Source organism: Apostichopus japonicus, chromosome 16 (genome assembly GCF_037975245.1).
Source record: "Apostichopus japonicus isolate 1M-3 chromosome 16, ASM3797524v1, whole genome shotgun sequence".
NCBI lineage: Eukaryota > Metazoa > Echinodermata > Holothuroidea > Aspidochirotida > Stichopodidae > Apostichopus > Apostichopus japonicus.
The window spans coordinates 4,299,162-4,327,139 of record NC_092576.1 but is presented as its reverse complement, the minus strand read 5'-3'; the positions used below and the strand labels follow the sequence as shown (position 1 = coordinate 4,327,139).

The following is a 27,978-nucleotide window of genomic DNA, read 5'->3' as shown; positions in this document are numbered from 1 at the left end:
CATCCTCTGTGATCTAGGATCATCCCTAGCAACAATAGGCACAGTAAGTTCTGTGCCATCATCCCATCAAAGTTTCCTTGCAATGGTTTTCCTCTTGAACGCAATGGCCAGACCAAACAGACTCAGTGTGAGCATTTCTGTGTCATCTTCAGAAAAAAAGAGAGAAATAAAACTTTATTCTACACTGACAGTCTAACCATTTTATTTATTTTTTATCTGTTGCATTGATAGTAAAAAAACAAATGAACAAAGACTGCAAATGTTTTTTTTTGATATGATAAGTTAGCAGGACTATACTGTCATATGATTGCAGTGCTATCACTCTGCTGTCCTCTACAATCTGATTAATACTATGACAGAGGTCACATGTCTGCCTGTATTAGTAGCCTACATGTTGTTCCCATTATACAAGTGAAGATTCCATTTGAATGTAATGTGTCCCCTTGGAGTAATATTGAATTAAAACATTGAATTTAATTTGATGTGACATGTGACCTATGTTTCTGGGGGGTCTGCTAGACATAGACTTTAACCCTAAAACACCTTCATACCAAGTTTTAAGAAAATCAACACAGCCATTTAAGAGGTCTGTTTGACATAAAATTGGACACCCCACACAGACAACTTTTACCCCTCCCTCAGTCAAACACTTCCGGTGACCATGCAATACCCCACAATGAATGACCCCTATTGGGAAAACTAACAACTGTTGCGTAATACTGTTAATGGTCCAACTGGCAAAGGAACTACAATATTGTACCTAATCCTCCCTATGAGAGTGATTAGATAACAATTATTTGAAAATTCACATACTGTAAGAGAGCGATTCTGTGTGCACAACACAAAGTTATGTGTTATGTGTAGACAAGGACTTTTCATACACACTTTCAATGTCTTAATGCATAGGTCATTGCAACCTGAATATACAATATGGAGGAATGAGATGAATAACTGCTCGGCAGAAATTCTTCTATAACAAGAGCCCAAGGGCACTGTGGTTCCTTGCTTGGGGTATATGACAATACACATAATATTATCAAGCAAGATTGAGCTCAAATAGTCCAAGTAATTGTGGTCCTACATGTTCCCATAAAGTAACCAACACTATAGACAACACTTTTGTGATCACAAAATGTGATCAGATTTTTGATCAAAAGACACTTTTGAGATCTAAATATGGCGTCGGAAATGTAACAAATATAAGAGACCTACAAGCGTGTCAACAGATATGATAACATTGGTGACCTCAGATGACATGACCTTTAAGTTTTAAAATGTTCCACCACCCCATTCACAACTTGTCCCAAAATATCAACCATTTCACACCTTGGCATTGAGATTTAATTGCATTAAATGTCAAAAAATTAACTTTGAACTTGTATACATAACTTCACACACAAAGGTCACCCGGAGGTCAACCAATTGACATTTTTGATCGGTGAGACCTAAATAGAGCATGACTGTAAAAATTCAAACATTTTTTCTTTGCCCATTTTCTCCCCCCCCCCCAAAAATACTAGTTTTTTAACATTAGCTGACCTTTGGTGACGTTGGATCACATGACCATTAAGTTTGAAAATATTCCCCTATACCATTTGCAACTTGTCCAAAAAAATCAACCTTGTAACACCTTGGCACTGGGAGTTATTGCATTAAATGTCTGAAAATTAACTTTGACCTCATATAACTTCGCACACGAAGGTCACACGGGGGTCAACCCATTGACATTTATGATCAGAAGGTACCTTTAACATCTGAAAATAGCATCGAAACTGTAAAAATCCACAAAACACGAAAAGGTCACCAGAGGTCAAATTGAGGTCAAGGGTCACCCAGATGCGGGTCGACAATTGGATTACATTGAAGCAACTCCCAACCCTAACGGACAATTTGTTTTCAAGTTATCGCAAAAATACTACTTTTTTATCATTAATTGACCTTTGGTGACCTCGGATCACATGACCATTAAGTTTGAAAATATTCCCCTATACCATTTGCAACTTGTCTCAAAATATCAACTGTGTAACACCTTGGTACTGGGAGTTATTACACTAAATGTCTGAAAATTAACTTTGACCTCATATAACTTAACATACAAAGGTCACCTTGGGTCAACTTATTGACATTTTTGATTGATGAGACCTAAATTAGAGCATCAAACTATACAAATTCAAACATTTTTTTCTTTGCCCATTTGCTATCCCCAAAATACTAGTTTTTTAACATTAATTGACCTTTGGTGACCTCGTATCACATGACCGTTAAGTTTGAAAATATTCCCCTATACCATTTGCAACTTGTCCAAAAATATCAACCATGTCACACCTTGGAACTGGGAGTTATTGCATTAAATGTCTGAAAATTAACTTTGACCTCGTATAACTTCGCACACGAAGGTCACACGGGTGTCAACCAATTGACATTTTTGATCGGAAGGTACCTTTGAGATCCAAATCTAGCATCAAAACCAAACATTTTCTTTTTTGCTCGTTTCCTCCCAAAATAAGCACATTTTTTCTAATGTGACCTTTGACCTTTTGACCTTGGTTTCAGGTGTAGTTTAATCTCCTGATTCCAAAAAACAAAACGACAAGTCTGTACAACCATCCTAACTCCGACCGAAAAACTTTGACCCCATATAACCTCGCATATAAAGGTCACACGGGGTCAACCTGATGACATTTATGATCAGAAGGTACCTTTGACATCTGAAAATAGCATCAAAACTGTAAAAATCCCCAAAAACATGTAAAGGTCACCAGAGGTCAAATTGAGGTCAAGGGTCACCCAGATGCGGGTCAACAAAAGGATAACATTGAAGCAACTCCCAACCCTAACGGACATTTTGTTTTCAAGTTATCACAAAAATACTAGTTTTTTATCATTAATTGACCTTTGGTGACCTCGGATCACATGACCGTTAAGTTTGAAATGCTCCCCTAACCAGTTCACAACTTGTCCCACAATATCAATCTTGTCACACATTGGCACTGGGAGTTATTGCAGGTTTAATATTTTCGGTTTTTTGACCATAACTGACCTTTGGTGACCTTTGTGGGCACCAAAAACAATAGGGCACACCTTCTCCATATGGCGGATCTATAGTCCAAGTTTGGCATCAATCCAACTTTCCCTTATTGAGATAGAGCGTACCCAAGCAAGCGTCACAGATGCACACACACACAGACACACGCACCCACACACACACGCCAACCTGACTGCATAGGTTCCTTTTGCTAAAGCAAGGAACCAAAAACAACATTCATAGTAGTCACCTTTACCTCAATGCTCATCTGATGCCTGGTTTCCCCTATTTTGATGTGCTTGTTTGCTAACCAAAGTTTTGTATCTTTACATTCTTGTCTGGATTGTGGATGCCACCAATAACTTCATAATGGTATCCATTTGCCTGAAAGAAAAATTTGTTACAAAATGTGAAAATGAATATATCAGTAACTTAAGTCAAAGTAGCGTAATGTCAGACTTTTGTCCTCAAAGATCAGGTGTAATTGACATGCAAACAGAAAGCCACAGGGCTTAGTGATTCCTTTGCCTATTGTTATTGTAGGGCATTGGAGGGGAGAGTTCTACTGAGTACATGGGATCCACAGTGAAATGAAAAAAAAATCTCTTGCAACTATTAGCAAAGGAGAACTAAATGTGTACTCAAAGATATGGTGTGGACAACCCTGAGTTATCATGTTTTCAAAGGTTTTTAATATTATGATGTGTGTAGGAATCCACATGTCAAGTAAAAGATCTGTTCATGTTGTTCTTCTTGTCTAGGGCTAATATTGCCATGTGCATGGTGAGGTACCATGTTTAAGAAGTTTTTCAGACTGAAATTAACTGACCTTGAGTGACCTTGACCGAAACAGCCAAAAAAATAGAAGACAAATGCTTAATTCCTATCAAATTTGAAATTTACCAAAACTTCACTTCTTCAGCTAGAAAAGTTGTCAGTTGTTGACCACTAAAACAGGGTTTTTGTTGAGAAATGAAGTAGATGGGTCAAGTTGAAAAGTAGGCGGGACTGTCTGTACGCGGACATGGGGGAGGGGTCTAACCCTCCCCCTCCCCTTTGCCGGAAAATTGCAATTTAAAAAGTCTCTAGATGCAAAATGGTGCAATATACAGTTGTTTGGTCAATGATATTGCCCCCTCCCAATCACCCCTTTCTTCTGTCCTATTTTTCTTTTTTTCTCCTGAATTTTTTTATTAACACTCGGGTCATGGAGCCTAGGGAGGTAGCTATGCCACTGAACCGAACTTAGCAAGGGTGTGACGCACTTGCTGCATTAAATGAAGTGCCATCATAACAAAATGATAATAGGTCTACGGTACCTACAAAGTGAGTAGGATTTTACTGCCAAAAAATACCCAACTAGGTCTGTGATAGAATTTAGTATTTATATAGTATTTATTTCTCTCGATTTTTTTCGTCTAATTTTTTTTTTTAATTTAAATTTTTTTTTTTTTTTTACTGAGCGTTGCAAAGTAGCCGGGTCCTGTACGTGCAGTAAGCGAGTCATTTGCCCCGGGTCCCGGCTACTAACGAAAACCCTGCTAGTGACTTCAAATGACCTTGACTTCTCCCAACACACTATCAGCTGAGTATTTACTAAGAGTGTCTTCATACTGAGCATTAACTTCATGCAAGCTGTACTTAGTGAGATATGTCTTCAGAATTTAACTAAAATTGACCTCAAATGACATTTGACCTAAAAAAAAGTTAACATTATAGATGGCAAGTATTCAATCAGAGGAACAAATTTGACATTCTATGTAGCTTTATTCTTTGGGTTAGCTCATTCACAAAGTTTTCAGGTTTAGACCATTGGTTATCTCATATGACCTTTGGCCCCTCCCAAAGCAATAACAGTGAAGAATTTACTAAGGTGGTAGATACCGAATACATTCTTCTAATTGTTCAAAGTGTGAACTTTATGTAAGCTGTACATGGTGAGATAACCTGTTAACAAAGTTTCAGATTTTTAGGTGGTGTGGACCTCAAACAATTTTTGACGTACTAAGTAACAGCAAGTGGTAAGAACTCGGTTGAGGGATAAGCATACTAATTTCACTTAACCTTTACTTCAGTAAGGTCATTTATAGGGTTTTTTACGGTTGACCACTGGCAATTAAATAACAATTGCAGCTGAGAATTTGCTAAGGGGTAGCTTTCTACCAAGTATGAACTTCATGCATATTGCACTTGTTGAATTATCAAAGTTTTCAAAATTTGAGCTAAGGCATCTCTCTCTCACATATGCACACACAAGCAGTAACTGCTGCATGGTTTTTGATAAACAATTATGAAGCACTCCATTATAAAAATCACTTTATAATCAAGTGCTGATTACTCACCGTGGGTTCTGAAAAATTCTCCAAGTTTTCCAAAGTTGTTGCTATAACAGTCAGTGGTTGATATTGTGGTTGTTAAAATCTAACATAGCCTCTTTTAGTTTGGTGAGAAATTACACATTCACTTCTCTCAACTTCCAACCAACTTCTAGATTTTCTATGTCAATATTTGCAACACCTGTGGAGAAGTAAAAACAATGGTAAGTAAATTTCTGCAAAGCTAACATCAACTGACAGGGAAATGCCACACTGTAGGTATGCAAAAGGTTTTCCGTAAACTTTGTAAAGCTAAAAATACTATTCAAACCAAATGTACACAGTGACTATAATGATTGTTAAAGTATGTTGAGAAGCAATGTTCAATTAATGAACACATTATTAATGGGGTTCTGACCCCTCCCCGATAACACTCAAATAAAAACTGATACTTCTATTGATGTTGTAAATTTCTGGTGAAAAGTCAACAGTTGAGGCAGTTCTTAATGGGCATGCAGTAGCTGGAGGCATACAGATGGCTCAGTATGAAGGACACTGCACAGGAACTGGTGTAAAATGAATTTAACAGCTGCCTACTGTCCGTTTAGTTGTGGGCTGCTGAATATTACTCATACAGTATGCGGGCCCACCATGGAAGCCACAGGAAGAAATTTTGACTAACAAAAGGCCAAAAATAGATTGCTGAAAATGGAAGATGATTGTTTTAGCATCTATGACAAACTTTGATCAATGTTTTTTCGTGTTGAAAATTAACGCTTATTCAAATTCTCTTCAATTTTTTTTTTTGTTCAGTAAATTGGTGAACCAAAAAGTTTGGGTTTTTTTTCCCTTTGTTTTTTGGTGGGCCAGATTAGATTGTCTGGCATGCTCAATCTGGCTAGTAGGGGCCCCCTGTTCTAAAACCACAACAGTTCCAATTCCTGAGGCAGTATATTGTACTGCTACCGTACCTGACAGCTTCTAAGGGTTCTCACCTAAGAATGCTGCATTGACTTCCTTCTTGATGAATTCTAAAGGGCTGACAACTGGCTGATCCTTATTACTCTTCCTCTTTTTGTGAAGCACAGGTAACTTGTGCTGAGCCTTTCTTTTCTCTTTACTTCCTGATGTTGAAGGTCTGTTTTAAAGTGGAAAAGAGCAGTTAGTAAACCTGAATATGATAATATGCTAGTGTCCTTTGACTCCTTGGACTCCAATATATCAACCCCAATCTTGGCCCAATGTCTGACCCAGAGGGGAGAAGGGGTACACATGAGGCTTTCACCCCCATGAAATTGAAGACTGTAAGCATTTCACTGCACTGGTGCATGTCAGTCTCTGAAGCAATAATATTCCTTGTTACTATATTATATTGATTCAAAACTAATTATATAGTTGCCATAAAATTTTAGGATTTTGGAGTAGCCGACAACAGGAACGAAATTAGGATTTAGGAGCACTTCACGTTTTAACAATGTTGATATGTTAACACTATCCTGGCTTCACTGATTAAATAGGCTTACGGCCTAGCTCTTGCTAAGTTGGGAGTTGGACGTGACAATGTTATTTTCTACGAAATTTTAACAGATTTGTAGGTGCAAACAACAAAGACACACGTTTTTTTTTTAAATGAAAGCTGAAGGTTAAGGAACGTGAAGCATCAATCGAATTAATCAAATAGCTGCACGAAATTAGGTCTCACCTTTGATGTTGTGACCTAGCCTACACAGACTTCAGTCTAGAAATAGTGTGTACGCTACCTAGGGCCTAAGTTAGAGCCCGTAGAGGCCCCTTTTCTTCTAAGTTCTATTTGAGGCGTATTACAACGAACCGAACTTGTCAAAAAATTGGCAAAATCGCTTGGTCAATAACTTCCTGGGCTCCTGCCTTTAATTGTACCGTAAATTGTCGAGAGGAATAATAAATTTAAAATGCCGGTATATCCTAGTCATTGAATCAACTTGAAGTAGGCCTAACGTTTAATACTAACTCGCATCATGTAGTGTACTTCACTTTTTCACCTTTGACCCTCAAGTTTTCTGTCAAATTCACGTACGTACATAATATAAGCTTAAGGAGGTAGCACTTGTATGTTACTACGCGACTGTGGTCGCCGTTTTCTTGTTCGTCGGAAAATATCACAGAAACAGATTGTAGTAGTAGAAACCGTCAGGAGTGTCACTCGTTGACTTGTTAAATGGCTGTCAGCGTTGCTTGTTATTGCACTTGCTTCAAGTAGCATTTTTTCACTCACAATCAAGTCAGAATTGATTGAAATATCTTTTCTAATCAGTTTGGGTTGTAGACAAGCCACACTACATGACACCGACGGTTTTTTCTTGAAAGTCAATCTAGAGCAATGTATAGGGTGTTCATTATGTGTTTGCATGAACAACTTAAAAATAGTAATACACAAAATATGACGACAGATCATGAAGAAGTTCGAATTCAATGTATAACGTTAAATGCTTGTCTACACTGCGGTTGGACACCTGCAATCACAAATAAGTTACGCTTGGCAGTTACATTAGCACACTGCGGTTCAAGCGTCCTTTGACTCGAGTCAGAGAACAATAGTATTCACTGTTGATGTCAGTTCTGCATGAAGATAAAAACACTGATAATGTGCATTCTGACAGTTAACCCACCACAATGGAGGTTATAGGTCGGTTAATTACGCGGTGACTTGATTCGGGTTTTCAAGAATGGTATGGTTTAGACATTTTATCCTTCACTGACCTTGTTTTCAGGTTTGCCAAGCAGAATTACCAGAGATCAATGTCTTAAACTACAGAAGTTATAAGTACCATATATTTGTCAAAACTCCTTTTTATTCTCAGAGGGTTATGGAATAATTTGTCTGAGAAAGTTGTACTTGCAAGTACTGTAGTGTACGAACATGGGAAGTATCACTTCCTTGGTAAGAATGGCTTTGGGTGTTCACTTAGAATATTTGAGAACAAATGGAGAGTGAATGCTTCCAGGAAAGTACTTTTTGACAAGGGCGTAGGAACCGGGGGGCTGGGGGCGCCAGCCCCCCCAGTGAAAAATATGGGGGGCGGAAGTATCATTCCGCCCCCCGCTCCGCAAGTCAGAAAACCCCTTTTTCATTTCCAAATGAGAAAAAAATCTCATTTGGAACACCAAATTGCATTTAAGGCCAGGTGAAAATGCAAAATTCTTTACAAAAAGGAGTGGGAGTTGAAGTGTGCTATATTGCACCAAATTGCATCTGAGGCCACCTGGAAATGCAAAAAAAATCCAAAGGGGAGGGGGACACCCTCTCCCCTTAGACCCCTCCCCCAGGCCGGCCATCAGTCTTCAGCCCCCCCCCCCCCACTCAAAAGTACCTTCCTACGCCACTGAGAGCTATGGTAACATCAACTACATATTATGCTGATGGAATGTACTTACAAGTATTTCAAGTTTGTTAAGTTTTCGAAGATGTTGGAAGAAAGTGACTGGAGTTGGTTGTGGTCCAATCGCCTGCAACAAAGAAAGAGAAAGCAAATTATTTATATCTGTAATGCAAACGTAAAGCGACCTCAAACATGTTATTACTCCATTTGAAGCGATTGACTGTGCACCTTTGATTTGGCATTCTATATATGATCTAGGAGTTGTTCTTAACACACCCACCGGTTTTGTTAAGACACATACAGAGGCGGTAGAAGCGAGGAGGGGAGGGGGTGCACAAGGAGCACGTTACCCTCAAAAGTGCACCCTTATTGTAAAAAAGACTCCATTTGTTGAAAAATTAAATATTATTGTTGTTAAAAAAAATGTCTAAATCTATGAGTGACCTTTTGTTGACAAACATTCAAATACAGGATTTCGCAGTATGAACGCACAAAATGAATTACTTTGTTTGAGGTAACTTTATGCTTTGGTATGTTGGACCGTTCTGCGACTGAGTAAAATAACATTAGCTTCTAGCAACGGGATTGCGAATTGAATCACGTCACGGAAATGAGTAATACTTCCTTATATTTGATATGTAATAATAAATAGATATGTGAGAATTGCAAAGCTGTATCCGGCTTACAAGGAATGCAGCCAAATATTTGACAATTCAAGAAAGGTAAACTATGAGATGAATTCACAACAGGATGTGCCTTGCTTTCTAACATAAACACATAAACATGCAAATGATTGCTCTAAAGAAATGTATCTGAAAATTGTCTGTATTTCCTCAAAGCGGAATGGTACACAAATCAGTGTTCTTCATAAAAGCAATTATAATGATATTAATATAATATAAATAAATTTAATAGCCAGTATCCGTTTTTGGTTCACTTGGATAAATAAGGAAAGTGTAAAAAGGTTTATAAAACTATAACAATGTTTAAAAATTGCACGATGTGCAACTTTTAATGACATTTCATGAACTGTCAAATGTGTTCGGAAAATATATGAAATACATTGCTTATGACCGTATCTGCATTGCATTTCAAACTTTAACGAGAATGTATATAAGCCATAATGACTAATCAACAAGCACAGACAAGTTAACGATTGCACTATTGAAAGATTTATCGTATTTTCATGAATTAACATAATCATTAATTTACTTACGCTGTGCGTGCTTCAGTGGCGTAGCCAGACTTTTTCATCTGGGGGGGGGGGGGCAAAGGGAGGGGGCGAAGGGTCTGATTGGTGGGGCAGACTAAGCTAGTACAAAAGACATACCAAACAGTTTGCATGACAAACTGTGGCAAATCGGGTATTGTGTCAGCAATGTAGGGCACAGATGGTCACTCTAGTTAGCTGACGTTTTATGTTATTTCCACATAGGTATTATTAACGATAAAACAGATCACTGAAAAAGTCATCGATAGTTCTCTTTAAAAATCTGAATAGACTATATGCTCTTTCTGTCAGTATTCAAAGATGATCAGCATGATATCTGACTGGCCTGGGAGTGTAACCATCCCCCCCCCTCCCCAATCAACAAAAGATGTTATCATTCCCCCTTCGGGCCCTTCTTTTGCACTGTCTAGGGCTCACTCAAACAGTTTAGCGAAGGTTAATTCGCCTATTCTGATGACTGTCTGCGACGAATTCTTCCAAATTGATCCCCTCGGACAGTTCCCTTTCGATATGTAAAACTCCGAGATCACTAAGGCGAGTGTCTGACATTGTGTTCCGCAGATAGGTTTTGACGAGCTTCAATGTTGAGAAGCTGCGCTCGCATCCAGCACTCAATACCGGAATCGCAATGGCAATTTTACAAAGGCGTAACAGCTCTGCAAAGACATCATTATATGGCTCCAGAAACGATGTCAGCGACAGAAGGTTGGGTGGTGGCGTCTCTCCCGTGTTAGCGAACTAGCGCTGGAGGAGTCTCTGTGCTTGCGGAACCTCGTGTTTGAGGTCTTCCATGCTCGCATCGAAAACTTGGCCAAACTGTTCGACGCTTTCCATCGAGAGGAAATCCTTATATACTCTCTGGATTCAGTGATTGGATCCCTCTCATGATCTGGCAGTTTTCTGTGGAGAAGCGCTTGTTCATTTCCGCAAGGGCGTAGGAACCGTGGGGCTGGGGGGGGGGCTCAGCTCCCCCAGTGAAAAATGTGGAGGGGCGGAAGTATCATTCCGCCCCCCCCCCCCCGCTTCGCAAGTCAGAAAACCCCTTTTTCATTTCCAAATGAGAAAAAAATCTCATTTGGAGCACCAAATTGCATCTAAGGCCTGGTGAAAATACAAAATTAAGTTTACAAAATGGAGTAGGTGTTGAAGTGTGCTATATTGCACCAAATTGCATCTGAGGCTACCTGGAAATGCAAAAAATTCCAAAGGGGAGGGGGACACCCCCTCTCCTTAGACCCCTACCCCAGGCCGGCCATCAGTCTTCAGCCCCCCCCCCCCCCCACTCAAAAGTACCTTCCTACGCCACTGCTTTTTGAAAACGCCTAGCAATTTTAGCGTGCTATGATTTGGGGCGATTGGCTATGCACTTTCAATTTATTTTAAAAGCATACCCATATACATGCAAGAACCAAAAACTCCACTTGGTTATTCTTAACACAAAATATATTTCATTATACGGAAATAAGTCCAAAAATTTTCCTCACCTTAATGCTGTTTGGGATCGGCGGTATATTTCGAATCTTCATGTAATTGTTGACAAGGGCTCTTTGGTTCCAAAAGTAGACTTCGGACAAGTCCGAAAAAAGAAAAATCTTGAGTCTTCCTCTGCCACACACCAATTTCTTGGTCTCGTCATTTTATAAAATTATTATTTAGGCGTTTCGAACTTTTTCGCAACTTCGGCTCTACGATTTTGCGTTTGGTGCATCCGTACATGAGCAGTCTAACCTTGTCAGGGTATAAATACGTTGGTGGTCTGAACAACTCCCTGGTCTAACAAACTTATACGTATGTGTATGCAACTACGACAGTGAAAATTTACGATATCAAATAATAGTGCGGATGTTTGTGGTAGAAAAAAGACAACAAATACCCCGGTCCCACGAACGCGGTCTTGCTTCAAGCAAGGATAGGTGGAGCAAAAACTGTAACCGCAGATAAGCCCTGCAATTTGAACCCGTGTTTCAACGAGTTAACTCCGGGCATAGCGGCAGGCTTGGAAAACCTTGGAAAACGTCCGAACCTGGTTATTGCAATAGAGAATATGAACAGCGATCGACAGCTATGCAGTGAGTCTTTTCGTGGGGGGTATATATCATCCAAGCAGCGCACACACGCTATTTTCTACCGGGGCTTACCCGATACGGCCAACGTTTACTATCTTTGAAAAAGTCAATGCACTGGCAGGGAAATCATTGTTCCTATCTGAAGCGCAATATTTTGAGTGCAATGAGTGGTACGACTTTTCGCGGGGGTTAAGTAAAACAAATCTCTCATAGTTTCCAAAATGAAAATAAAATAAAATGGAAAACCTAAATATAATCATATCAATTATATCTAGCAGATATGCCGACTTTGTGTGCGTACAATTGTTCCAACAACTCTGGAAAAAAATCTGTTTTCACACTTTACCCAAAAGAAATATTTAACCCCTAACACAAAATAGTTGGGCTGGGCTCGATGTCCGCACCTGTTTGAAGTCTGGTTGAACATCTCCACGTTTGCGGTCAACATCGAGAGGGCCGATGAAAGATGATATTACGTAATCATTCCTATCACGTTGCGTTCTCTCACACAGGAAATGAAGGTTAACGTTTTTTTAAGTTGACGACATGCCATGGCCTTAGCCTTTAATTAGAACTATAGTTGTAAATAAAGAAAACAGTGTGTTTGGCGAATAGGATCATTTATATACCTACCAGTATGTGTATGCATGGAGGTCAAAAACAGGTAAAAAAAAAAACAGGTAAAATGGAGGTAAAAAACAGTTTAACCTCCATGGAGGTAAAAACAGTTTTCCCTCCATGGTGTATGCATGTGTGCATGCGTGAGTGTATGTATGTATGCAATGCATGTACGTGTATAGGTATGGATGGGTGGGAATAACAAATAAGCTGCATTAATAATATATGATGCATTTCATTGAAAATAAGGCTGCAGATATATATATATATATATATATTTATATATATATACATAAATATATATTTATATATACATATATATATATATATATATATATATATATATATATACTTATATATAAATATATATATATATATTATTATTATTATTATTATTATTATTATTATTATTATTATTATTATTATTATTATTAGTATTATAGAAAACCAGAGAAATAAGATATGACTCATAATTGAAAAATAAGGAGTAAAGTTTTAGAAAATATATTAGAATTTCGGTCACCTTGGGGCCTTCGTTAGCAATACTTGGCAGTCGAATGAAAATGAAATGAAAATATACTAACACAATGAAAGTATGACGCTAGATAAGTGTAAGTTGCATTGATGGAATTAAAACCAAATAAACCATGACTATACAGGAAGCGGATGAATGAGCAAAGAACGGATAACATGTTTGTAGAACTGATAGTTGTTAAGGCACTTAAGGGGTCCCAAGTCTTTGTCGAGGCCGGTGACTTAATACGAAAGATCCAATCGATTTCTTTACGTTTACGTTCAGTAGCGAGCCTGAAGTTGGGGGGGGGGGGGGAATGCAGTGGCTGAAATTCCAACTTGATGGGTTTTGGAGCCAGAAAATTCCGACTGCTGCCTTGTACCCCCACCCGCACTACTCGTGAACGATACGGTCAGTGTTAGTCAGACATCCCATCTTTCGCGACTGCAATTTTGTTCCGAATTTTTTGCGGTACATTTGTAGCACTGGCCCTCACTTCACAAACTTATTATTCACTCTGGTAAAGCGGGTAAGCAACTGAGTTGAGTTATCTGCTTGATAGGCTACATAGACTACTAACTACAAAAGCTATGTTAATGTAACAATGGGGAAAACCTTTTTTTCAACAAATTATATTCGACGACATAGTGAATTACCCCAAAATACAGTGCTTTTTCCTAGCGCGCTTAATATTATTTTCTTGGCGGGGGGGGGGGGGGGCTATTTATCACTCACATGATTTTTTTTTTAAATTGTTCACTTCATTCCAACTGAGCATTGGGAATGAAATGAATACTTAAACATTTTGCAGAAAAATGTTGAGTTGACGACTGATACGATAAGTTATCAATTAAACATTTTGCAGAAATTTTTCAATTGCTCCATTGGAATGAAGTGAACAATTGAACATTTTGCCAAAAAATGTCCAATTGACGAGATAAGATATGTTGTCAATTAAACATTTTGCAGAAAATTTTTCAATTGCTCAGATGGAATGAAGTGAACAACTGAACATTTTGCAGCAAAATGTCCAATTCACGAGATATGATAAGTTGTCAATTAAACATTTTGTAGAAAATTGTTCAATTGCTCAGTTAAAGCAACTAAGCAATCCAATTTTTTTTTTTTTTTTTTTTTTTTTTTTGTAAGATTTTATCTTGTTATCTAAACAATTTACTGAAAAATTTCACCCTATGGGGCAAAGTTTTTCTCATGTTGATGGCACTTTAAAGCTTCCGTAGATAAGCATTGAGCGTTTTTATCGTATACGTTGTACAGTAGTTTTATTAGGCGTTTTTTTACAGTATTCAAAATCACACGAAGTTTTGTATGGTGGAGTATAAAGATCGCGAGATGCAATTTCTAAATTTGACAAGGAAAACGTGGTAAATATGACTGATTAAAGGTCAATTTTGACCAAAAATTGTAGGTCACTCACAAATTACAAGAATATATGAAATTAGAGTGCGACAGTCGGAAAATTAGAGTGAGACAGTCGGAAATTCGGACTGTCGCACTCAAATTTTCCAACTATCATCAGTTTTACAAAGATTAGGGGTGGGGTGTGAGACACCCCCACCCCTCTAGCGACGTCCCTGAGTGTACGTATACACACGGCACGTCGAATAATACACGGGCGAAACTCGCAGTGTCCTGCATTACCATTGAACTTCTGAGTTCGTATATTTTTCAAGAAACCGACACGGATACATACGACAACGTATACCAATATGTAAATGTCTCTCAAGATCGGTATGTCATAGGCACCTAGATGACTGAATTTCCCAGTGAGGTAAAATTCCTCCTAGATGGTAATCAAACGGTTTAAGAATTTTACCCAAAGGTGACCATATTTTAATATGGAGCATATATGGGGCCAATACATCATAACTTTAAGCCTTCGAAATAACCTATTGTAGTTGCATATAACAAGGTTTGAACCTAACTGGAGACCAAAACTTCCCCGTATGCAACACCTTTGAAAAATAAAGAGGCGCGGGGGGGGGGGGGTCGGAAAGAGGATTCAAGAAAGTTTGTAATATATAGGCTTCTTAAATAGTGCAGTTCCTAAAGGGTCTACTCGTTTGTATTGGGTTTTAATGCCTTCTGAATCGCTTAATTTTCAAACAGTTTCTGTGAAGACTACTATATTTCAGTCATACTTTCTCAAGCGTGGGCACAATGCCTAAGCGTGGGCACAATAAAGTTACTGTCACACATGCATGTTAACCAATATGTATATGTGTAGTGTACGCGGCTGCGTGCAGTACATATTTTGTCTATGTAAATATGTTAATCGTAATGTCTTTTTCCCGTGTTGATAGATGGGCTATAGTATGGGGTGCCTCCTATGATAGTAAGAAACCCGTTACCATTAAGTACCATTGACGTACCCATCAGTGGCGTCGCCAAGGGGGGGGGGGCTGGGGCCTGAAAAAATCGTGCCCCCAGGTGCCCTTCCCCTTCAGATGCGGTTGTAGTGTTAAAAAAAATACTCAGACAAAAAACTTTATTTGCCTAAATAAATTAAAAACATCAATATTGGACAGATGCAAGCCCGAGAATTACTTCAAGTTGCTAAATATAGCACCAGATTGCATCTGAGGACCCTTAAAATTGATCCAAAATTCACAAAGTGGAAGGGAGAACTTTCCCCTATCACCCCTCCCACAGGACGGCATTTAACAATACACATTGTGCCTCCATAAGTAAGTGATGTCCCCCCCCCCCTGTACTACAGGAAATTGGACAGTAATGATGGATGAAGAACCCGAAGTACATCTGTTTTTCCGTATCACATATTATTTCACAAAAATTACAAAATTTAAACCCCAATGACGTGCGGGCATAATCTATACGAATTCAATACATCACTAACTATAGGTGGTGGCGAGATCCTCAACCCTAAATGTGATAGATTTTGTGTATAACTTCTGCATATCAGTTTCCAATCTTATTTCCGAAAATTTTAATCAATCAGAAGTGCTGAATGTGAACAAATCCTAAATGAGAGTATATAGAGTCGGCGAATAAACAATTTTGGTTGTAAAATGTATACATGATATTTTTCTCAAATTGATACATATGACCTTGAATTTTACCCATCTTTTTAATTGTGTTAATGACAATGACATATGTAAAGGAGGATTTTGTAACACCTTTAGATCCAGAGATATGTGTGTTTTCCACGTCGCAAAAAGTACGCCCTCTATTCCATCTTGTTGCTAAAATGTGTTTTTTCCCTCTTTTGTTGGAGACTAGGTATTTTCCTTTATATTGTAACATGATTCAGCTAGGAGTTGATCACAATGCACAGAGTAAATTGGTAAATTTGTATAATTATATTCCAAACAAAATTGAAATAACCCTATCAATTAGACACAAGCATTTTACTGTTTTCCAAAATTATCATGGAAGTTTGATGTATTTTGCCACATTAGGAGGCTTTAAATGTATTGTCAATGTTAGTGCGATTAATTAAGTGAAAATAGCTATGGCTGTAGAAAATCGGAGGGTTGAGCGCCGTAGGCTAGGACTATATTGTAATGGACTTGTCGCAACAGAAATGTGTATGTGTTTGTGTATGGGTGAGGCGGGGGGGGGGGTGGGGATATAATGATATTCTTTATAGCAAGTGATTTTAATGTTATGATCACAAGCTGGCTGAAAAAAATATACCATAATATATCTTACAAGCATGCAGCTATTTTCTTTGGTTGGGGGGGGGGGGTGGTCAGGTCGACCGTTGTTTATATAGGATCAGCAAAGTCGTTGGGAGCTGGGGTTAGCATCGATGTGGGGCAGATCTCCATGCCCCTGCCCCCATATCCCACCGTGCTACTGTTTACAAACAAGTGAAAGCGAAATTTTCCAAATGTATCCATGTAAACCACAAATGAATACTTCTACAGAAAGGCTAACCTAACACAAATAAGACTATAGGCATGCATGTGTGTTTGACAAGTAATACTGATGAGAACTCCGCATAGTGCATATTTTTACACAGTACAACTAAACAAGTCTACTACAGTACTATTATAAAAGTTACCAGCGTTAGCCTATTCACACAATAGATCTAGCGTATTTTTTCACCTTTCTAGGATTCCAGCATACGTTTTATCAAAAATCGCACCAAATCGGTAATTCACAAAATAATTACTTTGTTTTCTGAAACTTTGAGACCAAATTACCACTTGGCAACCCAATAAAATATATTTATAGGCTTCCGTGGCTTTTACACTATAATACCGCGTGAACTGTTTTAATATTAATGGGTTTTTCATACTTGGATTTTTCATTAGGACTGAATCAGCATTTTTGTAAAATCCACAGTTAATTTTCTTGTATTATTTCCTGATTGTTATTAACCGTTTTAACTTGTTAAAATAATCACTAGACTGCCTATGATATGAATCAGTGCAACGAGCAGTCAACGAATTATTGAAAACAACACATAACAAGTGAGTGAAACTGATTATCTAGCGTTTTCTGGGGTTTTATTTTGGCAAATCTAACGTTTTATTGTTACTTGTCGCTGGTAACCCTGATTATTATTATGCTAACCGTAAATGACCTTTGGCCACCCCGTACTAGTTTTTAGTGATTGACAGATCAGCTGTGCCGCAACCCATTACAACTCCCTGGTAGTACAGTAGATACTGTAGTGTAATCGCACAAAAACATCGTGTGTTATGACACATGTCACATACGTTGTACTCCCTGTCCCAGGGCAACTCCGAATATTGAGCCCATCGTTTTAAATTCTACACTTGTTGCTAGCGTCCATACTGACACGATTTTTATCGTCAACTCTTCTTCGAAATCGGGTGTTTTTCGTAAAAAGCATGCATCCTGAATTCCTGACCATCGTCGATACAATACAATATAATAATCATAACTGACCTATGAATCTAACGTAGCATTGTCACTCTAGGCTATGAACTTTGAAAACGAAAGTTTTGGACCAAATGTACTACTAGTACGCGATTTCCGGCTGCGAATGACACATTTCCAATCCGAATTTTTTACCGGCCCGGGCAAGGATCAGATCCATAGTACGGCTCGAGTGCAAATGCGACTGGATCAATGCATCAGTTTACCCCGTGGAGAGATGATCGTCTGATAAAATCAGAGGACCTGATCTGGATCTTGTATAAAAGCACAAGTCCAAGAACAGATTTAAGAACTTAGGTAAGTGCTAATTTTCAAATTTAATCTTTATAGCAGCAAATATGCTTATATACTTCATTATTGCATACTGTACATGGTGCATATTGCTATAATTTATTTCAGGCTTTTCCAGTTACAAACATCCCCCTCCCCCCCCCCAAGAAAAAATAACAAAACAAATAACAGTTTTGGCATATATATGTCCCTGCATGGTCCAGTGTGCAGATTTTTACTCACATTTGTTGCTCTCACTATGTGTGATTGTGGGAACTAGGGACTGTGTCCCAATGGCTAGGAAAATTATTGAAGGTCAGGCTATTTTATTGAAGTTAATGAGTTTTGTCCTTTTTTACAAGTTGTACTGAAGTTTGGTAGAACAGTACCATTTTGACAAAATATTGTCAACTAAAAATTCACTTTTCAACATTGCAGCATTGATACTGACATTGGAGAAGTCCTTTCCCTCCATACATCCACATACAGTACCTCTCAGATGTGCAAGATTTCTTAACAGGGCTACACAGTCTGCATAAAGTACTAACCTCAGAAGCAATCAATCACAACAATATTGTCTTGCCTGATTGCAACTCCATTGTGGAAATAAAACCTGAAAACTTTGTCCCTTTGGTTGTGGTCAAACAGTGTGTCAATAAAGGATCATATGACACCTAGCCAGTTCATATCACAGTGTAAGGCAGTCTATACTGCAGCAACCAACAGTGAATATATACAGTCTTCAAAAGCAGGGTTAACCACAGAAAGGGAGTAAAACTGTTGAGCAGTGGTCATGCTCTGAGGACTTACTCTTTCAATGCAGGCTTTGGATACTGTTTCACCAGGGAGCTGCTAGTAGCAGCTCCCTGGCTCATGTTATTGTGGTGTGCAGCTGAGTAAATGAAGATTTAGTTGTGCTCATTTGTCATTGTGCTCCACTTTAATGGGAAACAAAATGTGTGAAGGAAACCTAACAAATTTTAACAAATTACCAGTTTTCTGTCAGAATGTAAAGAGGATGATCCTGACAAATTGGACATTGAGCCAACTCTTTTCTCATCTCCACACAAAAGCAAGGGAAATACATCCCTACCTAATACACTTAAAAGGAACGTGAGCATGGATAATGAAATGGAAAATTTGGAAGAGGAACCAACTTTAAATAATCATACTAAAACAAAACTTTCACTGTCGTTTGAATGGGGCAGTCACTGTGAGTCACAACATCAGTACTATTTCTCCAGATACAACAAATGATTCACTGCAGTTGTACCTTGACATAAGTTCAAATGGAAGTAGTAGCAGTAGCTTTGGTATTGCCAGAGATTTTTCTGCATCAATTTCTTCATGTGATCAAAACCTTTTTTATTCACCAGGAGTGAGAAAAAACGAAGGAGACGCAATCAAGCATTTGATCCACTGCCTATGTTCCAATCTGATTGCTGTAATGGTAGCTGTATCAAATCGCTTTCTTACGATGACCTAGAACAGTCTTTTCTAGAGGTTAGTGAAGTGAGGGAAACTGAGCTAAAGCAATTCACTCTGGACAAGATTTGGATTCATCAGGAAAGATCATGTCACACCTGAGACAAATCTTGTTCTATTTATGTAATTTGTGGGAAGATTGTATGTGAGAAAGCATTTTGTATGTTCTTTGGTATTAGTAGCAAGTTATTCAAAGATTGTCTGAAATAATTTCAAGTTGGCAAGAAAAATGCAATTCATGGCAATAAAGGCAAGAAAAGGATGAGAACAAAAACTTCATTTGCACTAGCTTGGATGAGGTGTTTATTTGAACATATTGGAGATTACATGCCCCACAAAACAGAAGTGCACCTTCCAGTGTCATACACAAAGACTTCTCTCCATGCACGCATGAATAAGGAAATGATAGAAATTGGCATTGGTGAACAAAGCATCATTTCCAAGGAATACTTTATGGAAATCTTTAGAAGAGTTCAAGATTCCTAATTATTTTATCTTGTGAATGTGCATGGATTTATGACAGTTATTGTTGCATACATTGCATGGGAAAAGGGGAATAAAATTTCAAATTCCTCATAGCTAGTAGCTTTAAATTGATTAACTAGCATGAAGACATTGATAAAGTATACTGAAACTTGTGAGGTCGAAAGTGCTGTTGTAAGACTGTTTTGCCAAAATTCAATTTCACACAAGCAATAGCTGTGTACATTACAAATGATAACTTTCAAGTACTGTACATGGTCTGCTGATCAATCACAATTGGTGGGTTTTAGCCTGGGGTGTCAAAACCACAGGCATTGCATCCTTTTATCTTTGCTGACTATGGAGGCTTTAACTTCATACAATCCAGTGACATTTAATCTGTTTAGTTAACTACATGTGCAGTCCATTAAACATTTCTTCAGAAAAATTCATGTGTCTCTATTGTTAGCTTCAGCTTCAGCAAGCACAAAGACTGTACTGTACATACTGGAGAGAATACACCTCACAGCTAGTGTGCCACTAAAGCTGCATTATCATTCCTTAAAAAACATTAGAATTATTGTCAAAAATTTTGATTTAAAGAAGTTCTAAAGAACATGTTACATAAGTTTGATTGCAACCTCCACTCAAATCAGGAGTAAAAGTGCTTTCTGCTGAAATGTCAATGAACAACTCCCTTAGATAGTGACATTTTCAGAAAGTTCCCCCAAATATGCCAGAAATTAAAATATGCTTACCTTTGGTCAAACTTCTTTAATTGTTTTAATTTCCACCTTTGAGGACATTTACCTCAACTGTCCGGGAAAATGATTAGGGTCTTATTTCCAAACATCCCTATCAATTGGTCTAATAAATAACATGAGAAGATGTTGTACAGCTTTACTTGTTCTTTTCTCAATAGCAACTCTTAACACCCTATACTCCTTTAAAGGAATTCTCTAAAGTACCTAAAAGAATGCTTAACTTCAGTTATAATTAGTAACAAAATTCAACATGCTCATTGCATTATTCTATGGGTATTCATAAAAACAACATGGTTCAAATTGACACAATAAAACTCTATCACTAATCACTACATAACTTTTTCTTGATTAGGTTAAGCAGTTCAATTTTACACCATTGTGTGAAGTAAAACTTATACTTTAAATGCTTAATTAAAGTATTTCAACATTATATTTTTCTAGACGACTGAGTTTACTGTGGGTGGTACTTGAAAGAGGTAGCGGAAAGAACGAGGAGTGGAAAGAAAAATGAAGAATGCCGACAATTGCAAGAAGTTCATCTTAATCATCTTAAGTGAGTCAAAATATTTTACTAATTTAGAGTTAAAAGTTGATGTCTGCTTTCCTTTTTGAATCCTTGCAGAAGTCAAAAGCAATAGAAAGACTATCTATTCCTTCAAGTCCTCTATATGTGTGGGTGTGTCAGTGATGCTCCTAGTTAACACTTATCTCTTTCAAAAACTTTCTTGAACTACAAATTGGATATAGTAGCCCTAACTAAGATGATAAACCCTAAAGTTCAGAGAAAGGTCATTGGATTGGTCTCAATTTTTCGTAACAAGTAACTAAAATGGCAGAAAATGAGATAGCCTGGGTCTTTTCTGGCCCTACTTTGAGTGTGCTCTATATTCACAAGCAAAGGCATGTTTGAGTTTTACTTTCCATAGGATCCTTGCCCAGTAGTAGTTGTACGGGAAAAGTGCAAAAAAAAAGTCAAGCGGGTGGTACGTTTTATGAACAGCGCCCTCAAACTTAAGAAATCTCACTTCTGGCCCTAATTGGGGGTCCATTTTGGGCCTGTGGGTATATTTCAATTTTTTTTAATACCATTTTTTCAGGAGCGTATTGTTCCTATTTTTAGAAACTCAAGTAAAAACGTTGTGTATTTTGTGTTATCTACTCAAATTTATGACTCGAAAATTGCGAAAATCACCTCGTTCATATGTATGAAAATGCTTGCACAAGCTGATTTGAGTAATTCAAATGACAACAACTTCTTAGCATTAGCATACAGGTGCTTATCAATTAAGAAGGTGGTCCACTAGCATAAGGGCTACCAATAAACTGCATTTCCAGGGTCATATGCCGAACGATGTCTGTGAACAGCACCCTCAAACATCACATTTTACAAATATTTTGGGCTATTTTGGGCATTTCAAGGTCAAATTTGGTCACAATTAAAAGTTTTATTTTTGGTTTTCAATACAAACTAGTAAGATATGTATAGTTATGATGCAAAGAATGTGCTAAAACATATTTTATATAAGTTATTAATGCTCTGGAGGGCAGCTTAAAGTGGCATATATGAGAGTTATATCAGCCCTACAGAAACATGCTTGCGAGGGCAAACAGTGGTAACATTATATCTTCATTCAAGGAGATCATGCTAACAACATTAAAAACTATTGAAATGTATTAAAAGGGTTCTGTCTAATACTCTTTGGCTCCCACCCCCCCCCTAACACCCTCCCCATAGTGCACTATGCATATTTGTATACATGCATACAGTATGTGACTGACTTCTACTGCAAAGAGACTGCATAAACATGCATTCAAGGTATACTGAATTATTGGTATGGTCCACAGTGTGCACTATATATGTGTGTACATGTTCAGTACAGTGTTATTTTACACCAAGTACTATTAAATACACACTGTCCAAAATAATGAACAGTATACACACTGTACATGTATTTACTGGTTAAACATTCCTTTTAAATTATTGAAAGTCTTTTAATTTATTGAATTAGCAAAAGAATTATACACTACATTGCAAATATTTAAAAAGACATTGAAATATGCACTATGCACTATACTGTATATGTGTGTACATGTTCAGTACAGTGTTGTTCTACACCAATTACTATTAAATAAACACTGTCCAAAAACATGTACAGTACACACTGCACATTTATGTACTGGTTAAACATTCTTTTTAAATTATTGAAAGTCTTTTAATTATTGAATTAGCAAAAGCATACACTAAATTGCAAATATTTAAAATGATATTGAAATATGCACAGTATTGAATGGAATGACCAGTACACAGTGTGTACTGTACATGATTGTGGACAGTGTGTATTTATTTAGTGCTTGGTGTAAAAATAACACTGTACTGAACATTTACACACATATATAGTGCACACTGTATGTATGCACTGGTTCACATTCATATTCTAATCTGATATAGGGTTGGGTAGAGGATGTGGGTGGGAGGGGGTGAGTTACATGCATACAGACAATTTGAAGCAGAAGATTACCTTACCAAATACAGTAATTCAGTATACCTTGAATGCATGTTTATGCAGTCTCTTTGCAGTATTAAAATTCAGTCACATATGCATACAAATCTGCATAGTGCACTATGGGGAGGGTGCTGGGGGGGGGTGAGAGGGAGTCAAAGAGTACTAGACAGAACCCTTTTAATAAATAACATTTCAATAGTTTCTAATGTTGTTTTACATGGTCTCCTTGAATGAAGATACAATGTTACCACTGTTTGCCCTCGCAAGCATGTTTCTGTAGGGCTGATGTAACTCTCATGAGCCACTTTAATTTGGTTGCTAGGCGGGGTCGTAACCTAGCAACGAAAAAGTTTCAATTTTTTTTGCCCAATTTCATCCTTTGAGACATATGGCAGGACACCATATCAGTTCCAGGCGATTCTAAGAGGGTCGACGTGGAATCGACCCAAAAATCTGTTGATTTGGCATGGATTGACCCATATATCATTTACATTATTTCTCAAATGATATTGGATCAAAACTCAAATCAATATTTCTTATCTGATATCGTAAACCCTGTATCAGTTAAGAGTTTATTTTGTATCATAATATGTTCTATTTTTACTAGGTCAAAAGGAGAGCAGTAACATCTTGCCCGCACTAAGGCGTGCCAGGTTTCTTTGGAACTGAATACCCTTATAGTCGATGGAATGGACCAATCAAAGACTGATCTGCCACATTTTGTCAAGAGTGAAAAGGATGTAAAACATCCACATCCACATAACAGGTCAGTACTATATTATCATGGAGGTCTGTTTTACCTCCATGGTATTGTGAAGTGACCTAAGAGTGCACAAGACGGAAAGTGTTTATGTCATTATAAGTGTAAACATCACGTTTTCTGGTTTCCGAGAAATTGTAATCCTACAGTATGAAATTGTAATGTCATGTTGGTGTATAGTACAGTATGTATGTGCGTGAGCAGTATGTGTGTGTGGGTGTTTATACAGGGTGTTTGTTTGTATGATGCCTTGTTTTACAACACAATGTCTCAAGAGGGGAAGCTTGATTATCTTCATAAATAGTATAAGGATGGACACCTAAGGTTACAAGAAGTCTAGTGTTCCTATTGTTTTGGTTGAGGTCAAATCAATTCTGTTCTTTATTTTGTTGTTCTGATAAAGATTATGGCCTTAGTATCCATCAAATATTATGTGACTGTTTTGTTTTGTTTGTTAAAGCACATAGTAGGTTAATTATCAAACTTTATTTAATAGCAGAAAACAAGTAATAACAACCTCTTTATCATACATGTCAATGAAGTAGTATATATTCATTCTTCTCTTTCTTTTCAGGTGTCCTAATTCACACTAAAGGTCCATGTGACAAGTTTGCATATATGTTATGACTGATCTGAAGCATATCCAACATGATTCAAACATGACCATTACATGCAATTTGTGGACACTAGTGAAGCACAAGGATACTCTTGGGAAGGATCTGTTTTTGCAAATGGATAATTGTTACAGGGAGAATAAGAACCGCTATCTTCTGTCCTTCTGCCCTTCTGCTCCTTGCTTTTAGAGTTGAAGATCTTCAGAGTGGTGATATATATAAATGTTATAACTTTGCTAAAGAAGTTATTGAAGTATCTGACTATATTCAAGTTGGGAATATAGCAGCCGTAAACCTCATTGATTCAAGCACACGACCATACTTTGGAGAAGTCACTAAAATTTAAAAGGATGAGGTTATTTTACATTGGATGAAGGGATCCTGGACTGGAGACTGGAAACTGCTAGACTGTGGCCAAGGAAGAAATAAGCAGCCATACACACCATCAGTTTCTTTCCATTCCTTAATGTTCTGGGACTTTAATTTAACCCATAAAAATCGCCTTCCAAAGAGGGAAGTCTGTGACTTGAAAGAAAGATATGCAGCTATAGATAAAGAATTTGAGCTGAATAACTAGGAAACCTTATGTTTTACACATACTATTGATTGGGCAGTGTGTACTCTTATTTTCTTGCAACAACTTGTGTAAAAGAAGATATGTAGTTTTGAGAAACACACACAATTTTGTTGGTGTATTGCTACACTTAACTGGTTGGGGCGTACTGGTACGCCCCAAAGATATATACAATCTATCATAGGGGTATATTTCAACACTTAACTGGTTGGGGCGCACTGGTACGCCCCAAAGATATATACAATTTATCATAGTGGTCTATTGCTACACTTAACTGGTTGGGGCGTACTGGTACGCCCCAAAGATATATACAATTTATCATAGTGGTCTATTGCTACACTTAACTGGTTGGGGCGTACTGGTACGCCCCAAAGATATATACAATTTATCATAGGGGTGTATTTCTACTCTAAACTGGTTGGGGCGTACTGGTACGCCCCAAAGATATATACAATTAATCATAGTGGTGTATTGCTACACTTAACTGGTTGGGGCGTACTGGTACGCCCCAAAGATATATACAATTTATCATAGTGGTATATTGCTACACTTAACTGGTTGGGGCATACTGGTACGCCCCAAAGATATATACAATTTATCATAGTGGTATATTTCAACACTTAACTGGTTGGGGCGTACTGGTACGCCCCAAAGATATGTATATAATTAATCATAGTGGTGTATTGCTACACTTAACTGGTTGGGGCGTACTGGTACGCCCCAAAGATATATACAATTTATCATAGTGGTCTATTGCTACCCTTAACTGGTTGGGGCGTACTGGTACGCCCCAAAGATAAATACAATTTATCATAGAGGTGCATTTCTATACTTAACTGGTTGGGGCGTACTGGTACGCCCAAAGATATATACAATTTATCATAGTGGTGTATTGCTACACTTAACTGGTTGGGGCGTATTGGTACGCCCCAAAGATAAAACTTATTACAAGTAGAGGTGTATTGCTACACTTAACTGGTTGGGGTGTATTGGAACGCCCCAAAGATACAAAAAAAATTGTACAATATATCCATTTTGCCCCAAAATGACTATTTATCAAAAAATACTTGTATTTTATGTTCGCTTTGGGAAAATCATACCAAAAATAATCATATATTAAATTTTTGCTATGTTTTGTCAACTTGATTGATAAAAATCTTTGCTTTTGTTAGTAAGTGATGGTTTATTCAAAATTCAGTGAATGTTATGGCTAAATTGCTTAATTTGTTAGTATCTGTAACAGCAAACTCTTTTAAGACATCTAATCCACCAGAATAGAGATAAAATGTTTATGTCTGCTCGTTTTACTATGAATTAACAAGGTAACACTGTTGTGTTAAATTATTCCATGTAAATGGCTATGTATCCTGCATTTCTGAATAAATGTATATTTACAGAATTTTACAAATAAGAAATGTTACATGCAAATAAATGAGAAAATACGCAACATATTTCAAATGTCATATTTTTCATGTACTTATACAATGCAAAAACCAGGCCTTGGTTAACAGACCACATTTCAACGTAAAAGGGTTGAATTCACTCGTACATCTTTCATTTTTCAGCTTTTACTTGGAGAAAAAGTGAAAAGTCATATTTCCTTAATTACCCAAATGTTTCCTAGTCTCTTGTAACATTTACAGTAAGCTGGGGCAATTTTTGGCAACTGAAGGTGGCGCTTCGCTTAGATAGTGTCATGATGGTTTCTCTTTGGCAATGGCCAATCCAATAAAATTTCTTATAGAATGCCCTGAGGCAACATATTCTCTGTTTTACAGTTCTCAACACTATCCGAAGAGGTAAATCTGAATCTAGCGATACCTAATGAATCGAAATTGTATGTTTATGCCGTGTCCAGTTCTTTTGCACTATATAGTTCAATGAAAAAGTTAAATATCATCAGGAAGTCGCTTTGTAATGGTTACTTTAAACTAATTTATAAGTAAGTACTTTCGAAACAGTGAAATAAGCTACTCTTATTTACTTCATATTAATTTCTTTTGGAGAGAAATCTTATTCCGTTGAATTACTGAAAAAAAAAATCTTTTCTTAAATATGAACAGAACTCGTTCTTACTTACCGTGGAATTAATTTAAATTAACTACTCTTTTAAAATTGGGCGAAGCAAATGTTAACGCGACTGATGCTTGTCGTCTTTGTTGGAATAGTAAAAGAAAACAATGGCCAGTGCTACGGGACTAGTATTTTACTAATTATTACTTTAAATTAACTATATAATTCATAATTACCGCCAAACAGTATGACTGCAAATACTCCGTAAAAGGCTAGTTTCTGTGCGACATCCATTCTGATTGGTTCTCTCTGTAGTAGTGAGAAACCAGAGATCGAATAACTATATAAATTGAAGGTAGTCATTCATGCAAAGTCATCCGTTCATATCGACGCATACGTAACTGGGACATTTGCATAAAGGTTGATTGTACTTTACAAGTTCAAGATATCATAGGCTTGATTGCACCAACTATTCTACAAATAGAAAAGATAATGCTGTAAATGCATTAAG

General features: G+C 37.4%; 1 protein-coding gene and 1 long non-coding RNA gene across 2 annotated transcripts in view; one reads left to right on the top strand and one right to left on the bottom strand.

Moving 5' to 3' along the window:
• Window positions 1-27,902, bottom strand: part of LOC139982366 (uncharacterized) — a 36,189-nt gene extending 8,287 nt beyond the window's left edge. Inside the window, exon 1 of the mRNA XM_071995118.1 lies at window positions 27,704-27,902. Within this exon, the coding sequence (XP_071851219.1) occupies window positions 27,704-27,830 (127 nt within the window). The 5' untranslated portion in view covers window positions 27,831-27,902. The remainder of the gene's footprint in view (window positions 1-27,703) is intronic.
• LOC139982367 (uncharacterized) lies at window positions 16,830-26,901 on the top strand. Its single transcript, XR_011798150.1, has 5 exons — window positions 16,830-18,318; window positions 19,668-19,794; window positions 21,444-21,555; window positions 24,114-24,272; window positions 24,841-26,901. It is a non-coding gene; the product is annotated as an uncharacterized lncRNA (long non-coding RNA).
• Window positions 27,903-27,978: the final 76 nt, after the last annotated feature.